Genomic DNA, 22541 nt, shown 5'->3' with positions numbered 1-22541 from the left:
ATAACCTATACTTATGCTCACAAACACACCCCTTTATATTCTGCTTAATAAAGAAGGCGAGGGGCGTTTGCACTGTGCACTTACCTGTAAGAATTAGGATAAAGGTCAGTGTTGTCACACCATTTTCACAATTTTATATAGCATTTTCCTTAAGATTAATCAGAGATATGTTACGTGAATTCAATTTAATTTGTACCCCTTATTTCTTAAGTCTTTGCTCCATTTCGTTGACTTGTTGTTCTTATCTGTGCCTGATTAAGACATTATTTAAAAATTGTTATGGATATCTGCAGGAAAATTGTGTAAAGTTAATGTTGCCCCAATTTTAAAAGATATATATATATACATCGACATTAAAAAAAAAAGCATTTTAAGTATATGCATTATACTACAATATATAAAAGCAATGGAAATTGAAAAATAAAGTTTACAAAATGATGTGTACTGTATAACAAACGTGTAGAAATAATAATAATGTAAATCAAGATTCATGATTAAATGTGTTCAAATGTTCAAATAGTATAAATATATTGGTTGGACTGTACAGTACAGTTATAAATAAATGAATACATACGTAATTGCAGGGTCGATGCAAAAGTAAAGATTATTGCCCAATTATTACTAATGTAAATGAATACAAATCCGATCTTTTATAATGATGTTTATGTTTTTATATTGTATTTATATAGGCCTATTCTCTTACTTATAGCACTTGTAATTTTATATAAATACCTTTTAATTTAATTGTATTCCAATCTCTCCACAAATTCTCTGATGTGTGTGTGTTTAATACATGAGAATAAAGTCCTCCAGGCTGTGGCGCCCCCCGGCGGAGGGATACCCGGGAGGAGAGCGCGCAGGTCCGGTTGTTATGGTGAAGCATTCCCCCTGAGGGCTGGAGCAGCAGCTGAGTCAGTTTCACAGGAGACACCACTCCCAGCCAACAGGTAGGATCCACTTTATGTAATATAATGTCCCATCGATATACCTCTCCACTGTTCTCACTTTAACTTGTGTTCGCCAAAGTTAGTCGTTTTCTTTATTTGACGCACCTTGTAATGCACCTTGTGTGCGTCGTGTTTCGGAAAGGTGAGCTAACCTGAGGCTAAAGTGATGTTAGCATGACATCAGAGCTAGCCGACTTTAATGCTGCTTTAACAGTGTTTTCACCATGTTTAGTCATATAAAGTCACTACGTTAGGATACACCCTCCTGTGTTTACTTGTATCCGCGCTGGAGTCGATAAATGAACCAGGTAGCTTTATTCATTAACCGCTTGTTACCTGTCGAATTCGCCACCTGTTGAGCCCGGACATGAAGGGAAATGAGCTAATCTGCAGCCACCGTTAATCCTGCACAGTGACAACAAGTACACACTGGTGTTGTTGCTTTCAAAGCCTTTTTATAGCCAATGAAAGTGAGTATAAATGAATACTTATATGGTAGTTTTCTGATTCATATTAGCCTATATTATATCACAGCTTTATGACAGGGCGGTAAGTGCAAAGTCTATACTATCAGGTGCATGGGCTGGCATGTTGACTGTTATAGCACAAGCTGCAGCTCATAGTTCAGTCAAATGGCTCCTATGTCATGCAGGGCTGCAGTCCTGCTGTTATAGTGATTTATATACAAAATTAATGGGGGGGGGATGTTATATACTTTAGGGGAATTTCATATCAACTCATCAGGATTTCCCTTTAATTGTAGATAACAGTTAGAAGGACATCATAATTATCCTCCTTGGTTAAATCTACGGTCCAAATATCTTAACAATTGAAGTTGTTTAGCTCTTAAGCTATATTTAGCAGGATCTGTTGCACCAAATTAGTTTTTTATACTACACACACATGTTGGTTGCAAGAAAGTGAACACTACCGGAGATCATTAAAATAAAAAAGTGTTTGATGGTGAGTTTTATGATTTTGAGTCCCATGAGTCGGGTGTACTGCTTTTCTGTGCCATGTATGACAGTAAACTCAATGTTGAGTGACATAATGGATTTATTCCAACGAAAATGCAGATTAATGATAACTTTATGCAGGATCTTCTATAGTTCACTGACCATTTAACTTAAACACAACATCACTGACTTATTACCCTAAAAACAGTCATGTATTCTTTGTCTAACCTAACTCACAAGTATTCAGACGTGTGGTCAAAGTACTTCTTCAATAGCATGTCCTTGGAATGTAATGTATGGTCCAATATTTCACAATATAGGGCAGGATTAGCAGCTAGGCCCCTTGACTGACACACACACACACACACACACACACCACACACACACACACACACACACACACACACACACACACACACACACACACACACACACACACACACACACACACACACACACACACACACACACACAGAGATGTAGAAAAGATTCTTTCTTACTTTTACTACAGTGGACTTTAACCTCTTTGATCTTGAGTACAGAGTGCGCTGTGCATCCTCCAGTACTGGAACACTAGGTTATCTCAACTTCAAAAAGCACTTTACAAGATACTGTAGCGCCCGGTGTGTCACTAGTTAAGCATTAGAAGTGGTCTCGTCCTAATATAGTTATTTTCTTCAAGACAAGTTGAATGACCCCTGCAGTTATTTAAAGGTCAAACTCTGTTGCATTTCTATTCTCTCGTACATTATTTTACATTCTCATTTTTCTCAGCATTTTCGTACTGAGGCAATTCTTTAGCACCACGTGTGTGTGTTTGAATCTGCACCTCCTTCCTCCTCCTCCTCCTCCTCCTCCTCCTCCTCCTCCTCCTCCTCCTCCTCCTCCAGCCCTCTCATTCTATATCCTGTTCTCCAGAAAAAGCAGCAACTCTTTGTCTACATTTCTCCTCTATACCTCCATAAAACTCTCTCCTTCCTCTGTGGCATTATATGTGATTATATGGAGCAACCCATTGCACATGACAGGACTTAACGTGTGCACACTTCTCCTCAAGTGCAACCCCCTCCCCATTTAGTGTGGCACTCATTGACCCGCAGTCTTTCCCCGAGGGCTGCAACTCAAGGGCAGATTCCTTAGTTTAACTGTTTAGTTTCGTTTAACGGTTTCTGTTAAATGTTCATTATAGTTAAGAGACGCCCATCGCCCACAGACCGAGGTGGATTCTTCAAATGCTTTGACCCATCAGAGGGAATAGGAAAATGAAAGAGTAGTTTCCCTTTTTATGGCAACCGTCATTTGATTGTGTGTAATATTCATATAGTTCTATCGCATTTACCAATTCATGCACTTAAAACCAAAACGTAGTGCCTGTATCTTACTAACATGATCTCCAGAGCTGAAATCCCCAATTCTGACCGTTTAAAGCCATAAAGGATTCTTTTATAAACACTCGTTGATTGTAGTTTTCTGGAAATGCTGCAAGCTTGCTATTGTGGTAGCAAAGTACAGGAATGACCCGGTAGGAAACACGATGCAGGGGGACCGTGTGATGAACTTTTTATGATGTTTCTCTAAAGAAATGTGTCCTTTCTTTTGATGCAGACATTTAGACATTTTTCAGAAATCAGTCAAAGTGATTCCAGCTACTTTGAAGTGTTTTAAGCGTCATTCATGATGATCGGAGAAAGACTTTTGGGAATGATTTAGACCAGGATCATATTAGCACAGCAGCAGATAAACCCCTCTGAATATGACGCAGGCATGTTGACTTGGCATTGGTTCAGGATTGGTTCAGAGTGTAGGTCGCGGGATGCTTCCCGAATGATCGCGCTGCATCGACTCAGCTTTGTGTGTTTCAGTCAACAGCTGAGCAATGTCATTCCTTTGTATCCAGATTGAATTCTGAGCAGAGTTTTAGCTCGGTATCCGTACTACTAAGTTCAGTCACAAGCTTTTACACTGAGGTACCACCCACCTGATGAATGTATGTGCGTGTGTGTTCATACTGGTCTATTCATTGCAGCTGTTGAATGAAGGTTGTGTTCCTCTCAGCCTTTCCTGTTCGGTCATTAGGTGGAAAAATCCGACAACTGTCAAATTGATGTAGGGATATTTTTCAAAAACACAAACTGTTTAGTTTTGTACACTACGAGTGATCTCACCTGGTCTTTCCCCGTCCGTCTGGCCTCGCCCTGACTCAGGATCACAAGGCTCTTACACAGTTTAGCCACCAACAAATTCCCCATTCTGCATTTGAGCTGGAGCTTATTTTATACGGGACTAAATCAACGGAAGCTCGTGAAATGCTAGCTTAGCCTCCAGTGTCTCAGCCGACCTGTGAGTGTGCAGACCTTTAGGAGTGTGCACAGAGAGATGAGGTAAGATCACAACATTAGAGAAATATTGAGAAGAAATGGCTGCATTTATCGTCTTGAGTTGATTTAATCAGTTTCACTCAAAGTTACCATGTGTTATAGTTAAGTATGGGCATGTAAATGTATGCATTATGTCAGTTGGTTTGTTAATGATAAAGTTGTTGGTGTAGAATGAGCTTTTATGCCACATCAGTGTCAGAGTGGAAAGTAACAAAATGATGCCATTTAAAGCATAATTGGATGATTTCTTGGGATACTTTGGAGAGCTGTTTTGGGCAGGATAATCATGTCTTTTTTCACTTGAAGTAACCATTTGTTCTCATTATGTATTTGTACATACATGTGGGAGGTCAGCGAGGTTGTTAATAATGATTGTGCAGCTACTGTTGCTCTCTTGGTGTAAAACATAGCTTTTTGTCACATCCAAACTTGTGTGGAAAGCAAAGAGAGTGCGTCTTATTCCAGGTTTGTAAAGGAGCAATATGATTCTTCATGATGGACGTGACAGATGGTTTCTGTGTTCTTCGAGCCACGCACATCGTACTGTCTGAGCCGCGGCTTCATTCCCTCGATGCCTGCACTGATTGGCTTTGGCCGAGATTTGTGTTGTCTGGCTCGCTCTGCCAAGACAGATGATCAGCCCAGTGCTTCCCCTACCATCGTCTCGGAGGGGCGCGTTTACAACAAATAATGAATATATATATACAGTGATTCCAGCAGAAATGAAATATACTTTGGGGGAACGACTCGGGGCGTTCTCGACCCCCCCCCCGTGAAAAATGTTGAGATTTTTTTTCTCAATTCCTGCATTCTAGTGAATTTTCATAGTAACACTGCACTTCAGACAACCTACCACTGGTGATGGTGTCTCGGTCTTTAAGTGTTAAACAGCTGAGAGCAGTCACTGGTCTTCTTTCACACACACATCTTACCAAGTGTGTATGAACATCCTCACAAACCAACAAAGAACATGATCTATATCAAATTGAAGACAGAAAACTCCACACTGGTATCTGATCGTCAATCACCGGATAACTTTATTTTAACTATATACAAACTGGTGAATAATGGTTGCACAGACGGCACAGCCTGTTTGAGCAGTGGATCCGTCGCGGCTTGTCAAAAAAAGTATAATGGCTCCCCCCAAAGTATAATTTATGGTTTTTTAAGTTGTTTTGACTCACTGAGCACTCATTGCCACCAATGCAAATGCAAATGAGTGCTCACTGAGTCAAAAAAACAAAAAACACACAAATGATACTTTGGGGGGAGCCATTATACTTTGGGGGGAGCCATTATACTTTGGGGGGAGCCATTATACTTTGGGGGGAGCCATTATACTTTGGGGGCCCCCCAAAGTATAAACATGCTGTGGGAATCACTGATATATATTACACCAAATTGCAACTAATCTATATCTACTGTCACTGTTCACATTGAGCATGTGCTCTTTTATTAAATAAACTAAACGCTTTCATTTGAAGTTGTGAGTTTAGTGTTACTGACCCTGAGAAACAGATGCATTCATCAATAACAATAATCCACGGCTCCTCTCTGCTCCAGAGGATTTAAAAATACATATCCCAATGCCTAGGTGTATTCTAATGACAGACACATCTAAACGCAGACGCTTGAGTGTGGGTGAGATTTAGATTGTTTATTTATATTTGGAGCAAAGCTAGGTCCATTGACGGATCGAAAATACCTTTTTTGGGATTTTGCTGTCTTTTAGAATATCCTGATGCTTTAGTTTCAACATGGGCCAGAAAGTGGAAGTTGTATGTAAACAACTTCTCACTCTAAGGGTTAAACGTGTCTTTATAACTCTATTTAGGAACACTTAAATATCTCTGTTCTGACATTACACAAAGTAGTAGCATTGTGATTAACCTCCTAAAGAATCCCTTCCCAGATGTTAGAGGGTTTCTGTGTGTCCGTGCAGCACTAAGTGGCCTTGAGTCAGGTGAGTCACTGTGCTCGGGGTCAGGGTGGAAGCACTGTAAACCGGTTTAATTGTTATGTTCACAGGAGCCGTGGTTGGCACTACATAAATACAACATGGAGACAATTGGACTCACAATGTCTCAAAGCTACTTTTAACACAGTGACATTATTTTGGATGAAGAAAGCAAACTTTCATCACTTCTTACAGTACAAATCCAAATGAGGCGAAGCAGGTCGGTGTAAGGCCATCAAACTAAAAGCCTAACGCGAGCAACAGGTGAATTAAGTGGATGTGTGTCGTTTTTTCACCACTCCTTTACACGAGTCATCTGAAATATGAGTCAAATCCTGCCGTATGAGAATGTATTCTGTAGTTTCTTTTGTGAGCCACACAACACCAACATGGGATCTATATTCCACTGATCTGTTAGATTGTGTATGGAGAGGGATCACCAACTACATTTGTCCAAGGGCCAAAATTATTCCTAGACACACTTTCGGGGGCCAGCGATTTCTATATATAGCCCTGCATTTTGAAGTTGTTGACCGGGGGGGTGGGGGGGGGGGTGCTAGTGGAGCACGCTCATGTACTGTCAAGTCGCCGGAGCCTCGCAGCGGGGGCTACTGCGGAGCGCATAAAGCAGACTCTTCACGCTAATAGAGAGGCGAAGTCCCTCCCCTTCCAGTGGGACTCATGGGACCTTATTTCGGAACAAGTTTGTAGCTCCAACGCACACCGCCGCGGGCCGCCTGTTGATGGTCACCGCTGTATGGTATTATCCCGCTAACACAGCAGTTACAATCCTGCAGAGATTTTCCCTTTTCCTCTCATCCTTTCTCCTCTTTGTGAGACTGACCGTTGAGCAGCCCGACCAAGCAAGGAGGCAGAGGCAGAACGTCCACAAATATAAACCGACGTGGGCATTTATTAAACTCATGTGCACAAAGTTCACAGCCTCAATCCTGCTGTTCCCCTTGCACACATCCTGCAGCCACAAGGATCTCACACACACCCAGTTACAAGGAAACGGCACCTAAATACACACATACTAACAAGACACAGGTGAGGGGGGGGGAGACAACACGGGACACCAGGTGCACACATCAACCACATCACCCTGATTACTCTCAACCGCTGTCACACCAGCGTAACTCCTCTCGGCGCTCTCGCTAACTCCCCTATCTTTCCAGGCGGAGCCGAGGACCCGACCGGCACCTGCCAGACCACATTCCAATAAATACGGTTTAATCAGTTAAAAAAAATACTACCTCAATAATTAGTATAAATGATATGTAATGTCAACTGTACGGTGCAATCACGCTAATAAAGTGCAATATTACCCGGCCTGAAGCCGTCAGTCCATAGTGACGTGAAGTTACCTTCGTCTCGCTCTTAAAGCTCGAAAAATGCTACAAAGGGTTTGTTAGTTTCCTGTTGACCTTTTAACACAACATGGACTTTTCCCTTTAGGAGGAGGACGGGTTAAAGGAAGAAAGAAGTGGATAATTGGCATTATAAACAAGCCTAACATTCATCATTCATGATGTTTGATCCCGTGCGTAACGTGTTCGTGTCTGAATGAATTATGTGTGCCGTGTTCAGCAGTCTATGGGGAGAGTTAAGCTTATTACCTCAATCTAAGGAAATCCTTGTATTGTATCTCGTGACAAAGGGTGAGAGGTGAGATGTCCTAAGAATAGAAGAACGGCAGAGCAAAGGAACAAATGACAAACGTCTGTCCGCCTTTAAACAGGAACTATTTGAGTGGCTAGGAAGTTGTCTCAACGGAAACAGTGACTGGTAGGTCTCTCTCTAAATATATATAAACACCTTATATACGTCCAGATTCAACCCTCTATAATTCAGACTTTGTGCTAGTGATGCTGCAGGGACTACATGTTTGTCCTTCCCTAATAGTATAGTCATATATTATAGTACTGCTTTTTAATAATTGCGTTGTATATCAATTATAATCCAGTTTCTTTCTAGGTTGTGAGAATGACTGTGACCTGGTGTTTATTTTCCGAGCAGTACACTTGAGTTATCTTACGTATTTCCTTGTGATGCTTTAGCTCATTGTCACAATTCATGCCATTAATTCAGAAATCTGAGTTGTTGTAATCCAACTTAAAACCCTCTAGATGTCTCTTACCAGTTTCTCGTGCATTTCTTTATTAAAACACCAAATGTCTTTTTTTTCCCCCAAAATACAATTATTTATACAGTATATAGCGTTATGGCGATCAACACAATTATACATCCATTTTTTAATACCAATTGACAGCACTTCTTTCACCTCATTTGGATATCAATTGGAGGCGTGTGGCGCAGTGGGTTGTCCGTAGATCACAGGTTCAAACCCCACTGCAGTCAGCATGTCGTTGTGTCCCTGAGACACTTCACCCCAAACTGCTCCTGTGGGGATTGCCCACAGGATTGAGTATGAAAGTCACTTTGGATAAAAGCGTCTAACAAGTGACATGTGATGTATTAAATCAACTAGTTAGTTTAACTTGAACCTGGTTATTATAAATGCCTCTTGGTGCGTTTCCTGTGGCTGCGTGTTGGCGTGTCTCCGTGGCCCAGGACTGGTGTCTTGTCAGTCTAGTTGACCTTCCTCTCAGCGCTCACAGGCCAGGCCTAAATTATGAATGAATAGCCTGGAAAGAGCATTAATGTGTGTGTGTGTGTGTGTGTGTGAGTGTGTGTGTGAGTCGTGTAACTCATCTGGGACGTTAAAGAAAAGTAATGAGTGCGGTCACCTGAGTTATAACTCCACGCTCACATCTGATCTATTTACCTGCTTCTCGACCACGTTCCTCTCTCGGTTTTTACTCCGCATTTATGCTAATGGCGGCGTCGTGTGTATCGGGCTGCAGGATGTGTCAATCATTAATGAAAAGCGTCCCACCGTCTCAGGTTTCCTCCGGGAGAGGAGGGAGTCGCTGGAAGGAGCTCAGGGGTTAAAGATAACAGGATGAGGAGAGCAGTGTGCAAACATTATACTGTAACGCAGCACTCACAATACATTTTTCTCCTCTCTCCCGCTCTACAGGCAGACAATGACGTTGAGGGACGAATCATTGAAACCTCGCCTGAATCCCTGAAGAGAAAACGTACACAACAACAAGTTGGAAAAGTCTCCACTCACCCACACGGGATACTGCCACAGCATTAGCTAAAGTTGGACTTGAATCATAGCTTAAGCTCCTCAGTACTTCCGGTTTTGTGGATTTGTTGTTCGTCATATTCTCACTATGGATTCTCAAACACTTGGATCAATATCTTGGACACAGTCACCCTCACTTTGGATTAAAAGCTCAAATAAGGCATCTATTCCTTTCTAGCAACATCTCTCCATCTCTTCCCTTCAGTGGCCAAGTTCCCCACAGTTGCTATGGACGGGAGGACTGACGGTTCCTTACAGCCCAAATCCTGGATGTTTCTCTCTTTGATTTCCCAAGGCACGATAAGAGTTATGTGAAAGATGAGGAAGAGACATTACCACAACATGTTGCTTCCTTCTGAAATCAGGGAGATATCTTCCACCTGATTGCACAACACAAGTCGTTTCATCACTCTGGATATTTGTGAAATTTGCTCCTTATTTTTTACAGATAAGCTGCGGTTTCTGTCTCCCACTGGCCCTAACGTAGGCCTGGTTGGCCTTACAGAAGGGCCTCCTTAAGGGGCAAGACGTAGGTAAAGAAGACATTTAAGAAACGTTTATGTTTGACATCCTTTTGGACTAAGAGAACCTAAGAGGAGAAGACACCGGGACAGCTTGTGGTGGTGTGGCATGGCAGCAGAGCACGGGGAGCTGCTGAGTGAGATGGCCACAGTCGGGCGTCTGGGAGCCACCGAGCGCCTGAAACACGCCCAGAAGCGTCGCGTTCAGCAGCTGAAGGGATGGGCGCAGATGGAGAAGGACTCAACGCGAGGGTCGAGAGCCAAAGCGGATAAGAAGAAGGCGCGCACGATAAAAGTCACATTCCCCCAGTCCATCACGCTGCTGGATGCTGCTGCACGCAACGACGTGGAGGAGGGTCGGTACCAACACACACTCAGAGAGAAATAGATGCTAGAAGCTTAAACAACACAATACATGAACTAAAAGTAAAGCTTGAATATGTGAGGAAAGTCAAGAACACTCAGAAGATGCCAATACATGTCCTATGACCCTAGAAAGCTAAAAGTATTTGGTACTATCTTTTCTGAGACATAAAGCAATTATCTGTGTGTGTGTGTGTGTGTGTGTGTGTGTGTGTGTGTGTGTGTGTGTGTGTGTGTGTGTGTGTGTGTGTGTGTGTGTGTGTGTGTGTGTGTGTGTGTGTGTGTGTGTGTGTGTGTGTGTGTGTCTGTGTGTGTGTGTGTGTGTGTGTGTGTGTGTGTGTGTGTGTGTGTGTGTGTGTGTGTGTGTGTGTGTGTGTGTGTGTGTGTGTGTGTGTGTGTGTGTGTGTGTGTGTGTGTGTGTGTGTGTGTGTGTGTGTGTGTGTGTGTGTGTGTGTGTGTGTGTGTGTGTGTGTGTGTGTGTGTGTGTGTGTGTGTGTGTGTGTGTGTGTGTGTGTGTGTGTGTGTGTGTGTGTTTTCGTGAGGGAGCTGCTAAACAACGGCGTCAGCCCTGATCTGGTCAACGAGGATGGACTGACGGCCCTACATCAGGTACACACACACGTTTACACCTAGTTGTGTCACCTGTGCAGGGAGGACATGATCCCTCACTGGCCTCCCGCCTGCAAACACGACCAATTCCACCATCGTCCCGCCCCTCAAACACAGACTGCTCTGTCATAGCGTAGCATCAGCCATCTATGACCAAGGTGCTTAAACTAGCACAAACTCCAAAGACTATCTTGCATATTATTCTTGATTTTTACCCTTTCTTAGGATTGGTTTATGGTCTTCAGTTGGGTTATTGCTATCCGTTGTGTTATAGTGATAGTGAGGAGATTCTTTACACTGGTACATTAAAACCTGTGGAGCTCAAATTAGCGATGATTTGTTCTCGGTGATGTTACCTACTTTTACACCTTATGACTTCACTTAACGAGGCAGGTCACATTGTTGAGCTGTGTGTGTGTCAGAGTTCCCGTTAGCCGGTAATTACCGGACTATGACCGGTAAAATATGCTGAAGACCGGCAAATCTAAATCTCTCCGGTCAAAGTGTCCGTTCAAAATAATTTCCTTTTAGCGCAATACCACATCAGTTGCGCAACTTGCGCCATTTATGTGATAGACAAGAATAGTCAATTCTAATGTCTAACACTGAATGTGGAGAAAGAGATGTCCTGGATGGGTTGATTGTGCGTTGATCTGTTGGTAATGCCTCGAGGTTCCGGTGGGCATGTAAACAAATGCATAATGCTGCGCTATACTTTGTGGCCTCACCCGGTTGCATAGCGACACTTATTGTTTAGGTGTCTTTTAATAAGCAGGTAGTCCTATCATTAGCTAGAACTAGCTGGATCTGATCGATATGGACATAAACGCGAGTCTAATCTGACGGGAGAGAGAGATCAGCTGCTGCTGACGAGTCGACACGCAGCTCTGCATGATCACATGCAGCAGTGAGCGGACAAAACACACACTTCAGGTTAGAATATCACACGTAGCTATTTTAATGACCTCTCAAACTACCTGAACTAGTTATAGATACGTTTAGTTTTACTGTCGGGTCACTCATTACTGATCCGCGAGCTGCATGATACTGACGGGCTGACAGGAGAGGGAGAGCGCTCCGTTTATTATTCCCGTGTTATTATAAGTACACTTTTGAATAATGTAGTTAATCTGCTATGATTAGTTTGTTTAATATCGAATCATATCAATTTGTTTTAAAGCTCAATAAATAACAAAGACCTTTGACAGGCATTCTCATTCTCATTTTGTCCGGAAGATTTCAACTTTAACGGACATGTTGACCGGCGAAAAAATATTCTAACGGGAACTCTGGTGTGTGTGCGTCTCATGCAGTCACAGCTCTGGTCTGAGTTTGCCGTTGTTTCGTCTGAACCATAACCTATCCTCAGTCAGTTTACAAAAACACACTCTTATTCATTTCCACCATTTTAGTGTAATCCTCTGTTTTTGAAGGCTTACATTCCTTTCCTGAACATAGCAGTCAGATTGAGAAGTAACCATCATTAGCGTCCTGTGTTTAGTTTGTCAGGACCTTGAAACACATACTTTAAAATCTCTAAGAAACCTTCTCTCCCTTCTTGTTTTGCTCTAAACACATTCTGCCATAAATTCACGAGGGTGGTATTTGTGCGCACAGAGAACTCTTTATAAAAGCAGTCGCCTCTGCTCTTCCCCTTGGAAAGCGTCAGTGTTTACAGAGCAGAGGGCTGGGCCACGCATGCACATTTGACTCAAGCAAGTGTATTAGTTCTCATAAATAATAATGCATAGATATCCCTTTCTCTAACACTTTGCCGTCTGTGTATTCGGATGTATTTTCCCTCAGTGCTGCATCGATGACTTTGTGGAGATCGTGCAGTGCCTGCTGGACGCTGGTGGCTGTGTGAATGCGTGTGACAGTGAGCTGTGGACGCCGCTGCACGCTGCTGCCACCTGTGGACACACCGGCCTGGTGCAGCTGCTCATCCAGGCGTGAGTTCCCCCATCAATATCAACCCCATATTTCAGCTTCTTTTGGACCATTCAAAACGATTGTCCTGCTGTCAGCGCAGTGAACAAAGATCTAAGCAAATAAGCACACATTTAAAAGGGAAATGCCTCATTTGCATATTTAAATGGAAAGGTTTTCAAAACGTAATGTCCCCAAACTGATATATTATTGAGTTTTCCAACAACTATATTAGGATAAATTCTGCTTTAATTATACAATTTCTAGTCCAGAATATAAACGGAATTCTTTGCGAGGGACTGATCTACATAAACGATGCATCATGGCTGCACTTTGCCTTTCAAAACACTTTGCATGTGTAGGAATGTTCGTGAGTACATCTGGGTGTGTCACAGTGTGGCACTAATCGTGTGTGTGTGTGTGTGTGTGTGTGTGTGTGTGTGTGTGTGTGTGTGTGTGTGTGTGTGTGTGTGTGTGTGTGTGTGTGTGTGTGTGTGTGTGTGTGTGTGTGTGTGTGTGTGTGTGTGTGTGTGTGTGTGTGTGTGTGTGTGTGTGTGTGGTGTGTGTGTGTGTGTGTGTGTGTGTGTGTGTGTGTGTGTGTGTGTGTGTGTGTGTGTGTGTGTGTGTGTGTGTGTGTGTGTGTGTGTGTGTGTGTGTGTGTGTGTGTGTGTGTGTGTGTGTGTGTGTGTGTGTGTGTGTGTGTGTGTGTGTGTGTGTGTGTGTGTGTGTGTGTGTGTGTGTAGTGGGGCTGACCTGCTGGCTGTCAATGCAGATGGCAACATGCCCTATGACCTCTGTGAGGATGAGGCCACGCTCGAGCTGCTGGAGATGGTCATGGCTGAACAGGGTCAGTAAAATAAATCTGTTTTTGCACTCTCACGCATTGGTGCTGTTTGCAATAACATTTATAAAAAGCATAATGGATTCTTTCTCTTGAAAAAAATGTTCTAACAAGATAACACATCTTCCTTATTTGTCGCTCCCATTGGAAACCAGTTAGCGCTCTATAATAAACAGGCTGTTAATGTGTGTATGCTAACATGAATCGTTGTGTGTGTGTGTGTGTGTGTGTAGGGATAACTCAGGACCGCATAGATGAATGCCGGGGGGCTAAAGAGAAAGCCATGCTGGCTGACATTCAGGCTCTGGTTCAGAACGGAGCGGACTTAAACGCACAGGATGCTAACGGAACAACACTGGTGAGTCAGAGGGACATTAGAAATTAGGCCAGGGATTTTTATAGGGCTGTGCCATTTAGTTTGAAAGCTATCTATATGTTTTTAGTGTTACAGAATTAGGTGAATGAGTGAAATATGTATTACCCTCTCGGGGAAATTGCTTTGCAAGGAGAGCACGAGAGAATGTCCAAAGAGTGGCCTCATTAGTTTACAGTTGTGGCTGCGGAGGACTATATCCACCTTGTGTTTTGAGTCCAAAAGCAAACAGTGAAAACACAAACATAGCTTTCCCGACTTGCTTTAGTTCATCTAGGCCAGGGATGGCGGTCCGGACTCCTAGTTACGTCGCGAGCTGCGTACATGATTTCGTTCGGCAGCCAAATACTGCAAAAATAATCTGTGAAGCGTTTGTGTGTATTGTTTGTTTCCCGGGGAAACCCTCACAAGAAACACCGGCTGTTGTTATGCCTGCTGTGACGTTAAGTTACCGCTTCAGTGTTTCCCCTATATACAAATCGTGGCGGCGCAGCGCCGCTGCTGAAATATGCGCGCCGCTGCTACGGGGCGCCAGCCAGGTACCCAAAAACTTTAACTTTAAAAAAAACATTTAAAAAATAATCAATCTTTTTCATTTTTGATTGTTTATGTGGATTTGTAGTATTTGTGTTACTGTATGTTCAATAAAGGTGTATTTTTGCTAAATCTTGAGACATTGCCACTGTATGTACTAGGCAGGGCCGATTTTTGGCAGTCGCCTAGGGGGCGCCAGATCGGGGGGGGGGAAAAACATTTTTGACCGTTGGGGCTCATCCTAATTTTTGGCCTTGATGTAACAACATTCATAATTAAGTAAATGTAACACCCTTTTCACCCCGGTTGCACTTTTCATTTGCCCTGTACGATGGGCAAATGAAAAGTGAGTGATGAAAGTGGGGGGTGTTGGCTTATCAGGCGCCCGCAGCTCACAGCCAAAGTGCGAGCGAGAGACGGAGGGAGAGAGAGAGAGGGCTCACCGGTACCGGCGCTGTTGTTATTAGAATCTGGTGCTAGCTGCACTAACGGATATAAGAAGTAGATGTTTCTCCAACCAGGGTGGAGGAGAGCTCTCCTGTCAGACTGAGAGGCTCAGTGAGGTAAAGGACTCTCCGAGTGTTTAGATATACATTTTTAGTCTAAGTTATCTCAGTGGGTCTCAAACGTTTTGACTAAATTATGTAAACACATATTTCCAAGGCACTCCTTTATAATTATTAGGATAAATAAAAACAGGTTTGAAATCATTCCAATGTATACTATAGGACAGTAAACCAAAAATATCGTTTAAAGTTGGAGAGATACAAAAATATGCATAAATAAATAAATGTTAACTAGGTAAAATAAGAGATGCATGAACAAAAAAACAAAAAAAAGTTACATTTATTTGTTATTGGCTATGGAAGGTCATTGTTTATGTTCGCATACTTATTTGATTATTAAAATGTAAACCGATCTTTTTCATATGGGTGTTTTTAGAGTTGTACCCCCACCCCCTAGATCAGGTCTCTAGTAATTGTGTGCTCAAAGTGCACCAGATTGAAGCATTTTACTTTAAAATGTTCAAAAAAATCATACAATACTGAATACATTTGAAGCCATTTTGACGTATGTCAATAAGTTTCTGTTTTTCTAGTGTATTCGTCTTTTGTAGAGATTTTTCATTTATTCTTTATATATAAAATCTCGCGTAGGGCAGCAAATTGTCTAGAACCGGCCCTGGTACTAGGCCTCAAGAGCCTTTCTTGTGCTGGCAGACACATAGGTACAAATTGGCGGGGCGCACTTCGCACGTGCACACACTAAAAAATTCCACGTGCTCCGCGCTCACATTATGCTGGGCCCACGTGCCTTAGCACCGCTGCTATGACTCCATCCTAGGGGAAACACTGCGCTTGTAATTATGCCTTTACAAGCTTAAAGGTTGTTTTTATCATCTGAATTTGGCGAAACAAGTTTAATATTCTAAAAACCAAGACTTTGTTTATTTGAAATCAGATGAAAACCAACTGTCACGGACCCTGCCGTGTTATCTATGATTGCTACGCCTTTCATTCATAATGTCAGCGGGAGGGGGAGCGGCGCTGAGGAACAGCAGAGTGCGGGCTGACAGGGGTCTGTGTTGACATTCCCCTTATTGTGCGTCAGCAGAGGCTACAAGTGTCTTAGGTTCAAGTTAGACAACTAATGTCTGGGGTAGTGTTCATGACTTCATGGTTAAGTCATCTTAATGGTTAATCTCAATGCACACACATTTTCCGTGCTTTCCAATAGTTTAAAATAGTTTTATTCCACTGTTTAATAACCTGTTCAATACAAACATGCCACTCGTAAACATTAAATAACATTTCTGTGAACTGATATTTGTTTAGTGAGCTTCTTAGAGGATGTTCCCTGAGAGATTGTAAAATGTCAATGAAGATGTCAGACTTAATTTGTTAATAATTACATACAATACATGGAATTCTTGTGTGCGTGTTCCAAGTGAATCTGCGGCCCCCTGGTGGACAGTAAATACATTCTGTGGCCCCCACCACCATCCAAGTTGCCCATCCTTGATCTTGGCTGTGCTTTTAGTTTCTCAGAAGTCTGAAGTGCTCCCTCTCAAGGTTACAATTCAATATCGAAACAGGTTCCTATTATTAGTCACGGATGTGTGAACAGAGAAGTTCTAAATCAGCAGAACAAAGGAAATGTGTGTTGTAGCTTTTTCTGAATGCATTTGGACATTTCATTTTACATCAGGTTTTTTTTCGGCCATAGAAATCTAGACTGTAAGTGCTTCTCCCTATGTTAAACGGACTTCTCTTCCAGCTCCACATAGCGTCGGCTAACGGCTACGTGTCCGTGGCGGAGCTGCTGGTGGAGCACAGAGCTCAGATGGAGGCGAGGGACTCTGACGGCTGGACGCCGCTGCACGCCGCCTCCTGCTGGGGACAAGTGAGTGCTGCGTCACACGTCAGAGGATAAAACCCTTCCACTTTTCTTAAATGAACCATTTCTATGTTTCTATGTGATCCATAGATCCAGATGGTGGAACTGTTGGTGGCACATGGAGCCAGTTTAAATACAAAGTCTGTGCTGGACGAGACGCCTCTGGGTAAGATCATTTATGGCAAAAAAGCCATAATAGCTTTCATCTGATTGTAATTCCAGTGGCACCCAGGCTATGCAGTTACTTAAAAAGCAACAATCACCCTGCTAGAATTTGGTATAAACTGCCTGGGCTAAAATAGGAACTAGTTATCCTGATACATTTCTTAAAGGCCTGTTGATTCTTGTTAGCATATTTCCTTCCATGTGTCTAACCTTTGCTTCTACTGGCGTTTCAGATGTGTGTATGGATGAAGAGGTCAGAGCCAAACTGATGGACCTGAAACACAAACATGAAGCCATCATGAAGAGCCAGGACCGACAGAAAGGAACGCTGCAGAGACGAGCCTCGAGCACCGGCAGCAGAGGGTGAGAGGGAGCATTACAGACCAGAGGGGGAAGAAAGTACACATGAAGTTGGAGCAGTTAAACCTATATGTCCCCCTCTCTCTCGTTTGTCTGTACAGCAAGGTGGTACGTCGCGTCAGTGTGAACGAGCGCTCCAGTCTGTACCGGCGCGAGCACCACAAAGAGGCCATGGTGTGGCAGGAGCGCGGCCGACAGCCGGAGTCTCAGGACGAGGACGAGGACAGACAGACGGACAACGAGCTGCACCGGCATGCCACCATGGTGAGAGAGAGGCAGGAGACAGGCTGACATGACGCTGAGGAGGCCTGTGTCGTGGTTTCAGTCTAACTTGTACATCGCTAGATGAAGCCGATTAAACTTCTTAACAAGCTGGTTGTAACTGTTAGGAAAAAGAAACATAATAATACATTTTATTTATAAAGGCGGCTCTCAAGGTCGCCGTACAAGGTACACAAAACTAAAACAAAACAAGTCCAAAAAAACACGACAATTTAGTCAATCAATAATGTCTTGTCTAGTTCTTACTGTTTATTCTTACATTTTCAAAGAGTTCTAGCATGGGGGTATGACTACTACCAAACTCCGGTTCAGGGGTGAACAAGAAAACGGGGTGAACGTTTTCTTGTTTTCTTCACTTAAGGACACTAAGGTAGATAAAGTATTAAACTAAACAAATAAAGAGGACCAGTGTTCACAATGCTGACAATTTGGGCGACATGGGTCTGTGTTCGTTTGTCTCATGGTTGCTGTCTCACTTTTGCACAACTAGTTGAAGCTGATTGTCTTCAATGTTCTCTCTGCTGCTCCAGGTCGCTGGTGTCGGAGCCACGTCCCGCCTAGAGGAGCTGGAGTCTGCAGACAGGAGCGTTGTGTCCAGCCTGGGTAACGGAGGGACGTCTTTGTCTCCGGCGTCCTCTGTCCCCGGAGAGGTGTGGAGTGGAGGAGGTCTGATGGACCGCAGCGCCTCCTACCAGCTCAGCCCCTCGGAGGGGGAGGGGGCGGACAGTATGACTCGGGAGAAATCTCACCAAACGCTGGCCGACCTGAAGCGCCAGCGAGCCGCCGCCAAGCTCAACAAGTACCCAGCCCCTCAACCCCCGCTGCCCCCTGCCCTGGAGGAGGAGCCTGCCGCGGAGCTGACCCCCCCTCAGGCACAGCATGAGGTCCAGACCGCCCCCCCCCCTGCAGAGGAGCTCACCTCCCCCAGCCAGGTGTACTTCACCCCCGCCAGCGGAGACCCTCCCCTTCTGAAACTCAGAGCGCCTGAGGAGGAGCAGTCTAACAATAAGGAGCCCTGCTGTGGACTCATGTAGACACACACACACACACACACACACACACACACACACACACACACACACACACACACACACACACACACACACACACACACACACACACACACACTACCTGCAGAGTAAATAAGCCGGCGTTATACACTCCAAAGTGGCAAAAAAGCTTTCAGAACAGACAAAAAAATCCTTAAAGACTGAGTTAAGGCCACATGCCAATGAGGGTTTGATCCACGCAGCATTTCAGTGACTGAGGGGCAATCCTTGTGCTTATTTCCCATTTGCTTATCGTTTTTTAACACGATACACACCCTCCACTAAAGGTCCTAACATTCCCTGTGGCTCCCTCCGGATGTCAGGTGTACGTGAGACACTAAAAGAAAAACGACGGATCCCAGTTTTTCAATCACAACCAAATAATTGCTTTATTCTGCCTTTTGTTTATTACTTTATTTATCGTTTACTACACAATAACATTTCAGATGAATGAAATTCAGTTCAAGATTACTTGTTTCAAATTAAGATGTTTTCTTTTCTGATCCAGATTTGCATGCATTTCCATTACGAGCCAGAGATTGCTTTGTGCATGAGAGATTGCTTGGTCATGATAGTTTCAGTATACAGTATAGCTCCTCTAAATGTTCATTTACAGAAAGATGAAGACATTTCCTTGATTGTTTTTTTTTGTTACTTTTCCAGTGCACAGAAAAGCCTACATGTGTAACGGTGCGATTCGTAATTGAAGTGTTTTTTATTTAAAATAATTAGCGATCATAAATGCTTATATTGAGATCAGTGGATCCATCATAATCACTTCTATTTTTCTGTCAGTATTTCTATTTTTCTACCCTCTGAATGGAATCACATTATTTATTATCTAATACTGAATATGGCTGACGGTGTACAGTTCCATTTTTTTTTTTTTTAAGATAAAAGTTTGAAAGCAAGATATTTAGAGAAATTATATATAATTGAAGTTGTCAAACCAAGTGAACTTGTCATTTATTTCACAGGTTGGTGCCTTCCTTAGGTGGCAGATTTGATTTAGGTTTGCAATGCTTGCACAAAGTCCCACATAGAGTTGATGAGCAGTGGGATCAAATGATCTGTCCGATATGAACTCCTACGTGACGTGCGGTCAATGCACTCTCATTTCTGTGTTGCAATTCAGTTTTGCTCGTGATTTTACTGAGCCCTGTTAAGAAAAAAAACGACATTAAAAAAAAAAAAAAAAAAAGTTTTCATTAATGTTTTTGTCTTTTCTGCAAGAGGTCATTTTAATACATCTTGGTTGATGTGTTTGTCTGGTTTAGATATACACGTTTATGAAGACACATGATGTTTTGGGGACCTTTACACATTACGCTTAATTTAACTTGTTGTCAAACTCAAATACACAGTGGGCCAAAATAAAATAAACGGTACTAGTCGAGGGCCAGACTGGTTCAATGTTTATTGCAAGACGTATTGAAATGAACTTATTGCACATATTAAACCTGGAACTAACAAAGCTTAAATTATTGCACATAAAAACAACATTAAATAATCAGCTGCATTCATTTCTTACGGCTCTATCTGCAGCTTTTCCAGAGTCATTTCTTATGAGTACATTTTCCCACAGGCCAACAACAGCTTCAACAAAACTATTTCCCTCCAAAACCAAACATGCCCTGTTGTCGTGAGAAAAAGTGCAGAAGGAAACATCCATTGAGCTCAGTGTGCTGCTCGGTGATGCTAGTTCAGATACTTGGCATCTCATCTTGGGTGCAAGGTCATCAATGTTTGGGCTCAGGCTCTGAGCGGAGGAGACCCTCAGGATGGAGTGAAGGTGTGCGGGCCAGATCTAATGGCAATTAAACATTATCCTGCGGGCCGAAATTAAATCCACCAAGGACCTGATTTGGCCCCCGGGCCTTGAGTTTGACACGTGTGTTGAGGGAACTGACTGTCTTGTTGACATGAAGTGAGCGATGTCTCCCTCTCGTGGTGAAAATGTAAAAGTGTTATGCACAAAGACTTTTCCTCTTCCTCTTACATCATGTGGTCACTCACTTTCAGCTCATCTCGAATGTCGCGCTCCGTCCTGATCCACCTGCGTAGGGAAGCACATGATGTACGTAATAAACCCTTCCCTACACTTAAAAGTATCACATGTACACAGGGGCGCCGCAAGGGATTTTGGGCCCCAGATATCACATTGGTTACTTAAACATTTTTTTCTTAATGTTCTAAAGTAGTTTGGGCCCCAGGCAGTGCCTGTGGAGGCGTGTGGCTCTGTGGGGTGTCCGTAGGTGTTCGGATCAGGGGGTCACAGGTTCAAACCCCACTGCAGTCAGCATGTCGTTGTGTCCCTGAGACACTTCACCCCAAATTGCTCCTGTCGGCATTGTCCACAGTATTGAGTATGAAAGTCGCTTTGGTTAAAAACGTCTAACAAGTAATGTAATGTAATGTCAGTCACGGGCCCTTAGAATCGTCCTAACTGTTCACCCCTTTACGGCGCCCCTGCATGTACATAGAACTTTTGGGACTCTTGTCAAGAAGTTAGTTTCCCTTTTAAGAATCTCTGCACACACACACACACACACACACACACACACACACACACACACACACACACACACACACTCTGCAGCACATGTTGTATGTGGCCTTGGTAACAGCTGTGCATGAAGTGTGTTCAATACAACCCCTGCTTATATTCAGAGATGTTTTAACTTTGAGGGCTGTGAGCGACTAACAGAGAGTTGTTTGAACGTTTTATTTGTCGATGCGTCCTTCAAATGAAGGTGTGGTTTGAAATGGAACAGTGTCAGGTGATGCTGCCAAAATACGCACTGCAGGGACATCACATGTTGGGATATCAAATGTCTTTCCAAGACCTTTCCAGGACATCTCGGGGGGTTACTCTGTCTCTCACTCACAGCTTATTCTGTGTCTCTCTTTCTGTTGCACTAACAAAGGGTTTTTTGGCACAACAGCTTCGATCTGCTTTGAAATCCTTGCCTTGTCTGCATTCCTAACTCTTACTCCCTTTTGTTGTTGACCAAATTCCAAGTCTCTCATTACCCCCACATTCGTCCAAAACATGTCCTCAAGTTTCATTTAAAAAGTACGTTTGGGTGTGAGCTACTGGAAAGTCTGCTTTTGTCCACTTATTAACAATTTTGCAACTTGCAGAAAATAACCTTTGCATTGTAAGAGCCTTTCTCAAAACTCTTGTTCCTAATGCAGAGCACATGATGGATTAAAGGATCCCTGAGAAAAATATGCTTCCCCTTAATTCCTTGCAACACACCCAAGCATTTATGTAAAATACACACCCAACTTAATTTCCTCAAACACTCGTTTTACTACATTACCATAATGTGGTTTGTCTGCCTTAAAGAGACACACAACTTGTTTAGGTTTCGAACGCAGCACTGCTTTTATATTGTCCCTTTGGTACAGAATGATAGACTCTTAAATTACAATTCATGAGTGACCCAATAATTAATTGTCCAAATGACTATCCATATCTATCATTTTAATTGTAATGTATACTTTTACTATAATTTCACAAATCAGACTTTAGTTACACCTGGAGTAAATTCACAAGCTAACACTTTAATGCATCAATAATTATAATCAAAACATATCATTATATATATAATTCTCAAATGGACCGATCTGCACAATGACTACTTTTGGTAGCCTACTTTGAGTTTATTTTGATGATAGTACTTTTCTACTTTTACTTTTGAATGCAGGACTTTTACT

The 22541-nt window shown here is 42.9% G+C and overlaps 1 protein-coding gene across 2 annotated transcripts; it reads left to right on the top strand.

Annotated features, from left to right (window-relative positions):
- The first annotated feature begins 830 nt into the window (after window positions 1-830).
- On the top strand, window positions 831-19318 carry ppp1r16a (protein phosphatase 1, regulatory subunit 16A). 2 transcript variants are annotated; one of them, XM_034200077.1, is made up of 11 exons: window positions 831-947; window positions 9282-10271; window positions 10817-10888; window positions 12695-12840; window positions 13561-13664; window positions 13892-14016; window positions 16843-16968; window positions 17053-17128; window positions 17361-17490; window positions 17589-17751; window positions 18300-19318. In XM_034200077.1, exons 2-11 carry the CDS (start codon window positions 10026-10028, stop codon window positions 18801-18803), a joined length of 1692 nt encoding a protein of 563 aa, XP_034055968.1. In that variant the 5' UTR covers window positions 831-947; window positions 9282-10025; the 3' UTR covers window positions 18804-19318. The 2 variants fall into 2 exon arrangements, with proteins under 2 accessions (XP_034055968.1, XP_034055969.1); XM_034200078.1 differs by lacking the exon at window positions 831-947 and adding an exon at window positions 4174-4284 and having other exon boundaries at window positions 18300-18803.
- The last annotated feature ends 3223 nt before the right edge of the window (window positions 19319-22541 follow it).

Source organism: Gymnodraco acuticeps, unplaced genomic scaffold (genome assembly GCF_902827175.1).
Source record: "Gymnodraco acuticeps unplaced genomic scaffold, fGymAcu1.1, whole genome shotgun sequence".
In the NCBI taxonomy this organism is placed as follows: domain Eukaryota; kingdom Metazoa; phylum Chordata; class Actinopteri; order Perciformes; family Bathydraconidae; genus Gymnodraco; species Gymnodraco acuticeps.
Note: the sequence above shows the minus strand (reverse complement) of the source record. Positions and strands in the feature narration are given on the sequence as shown.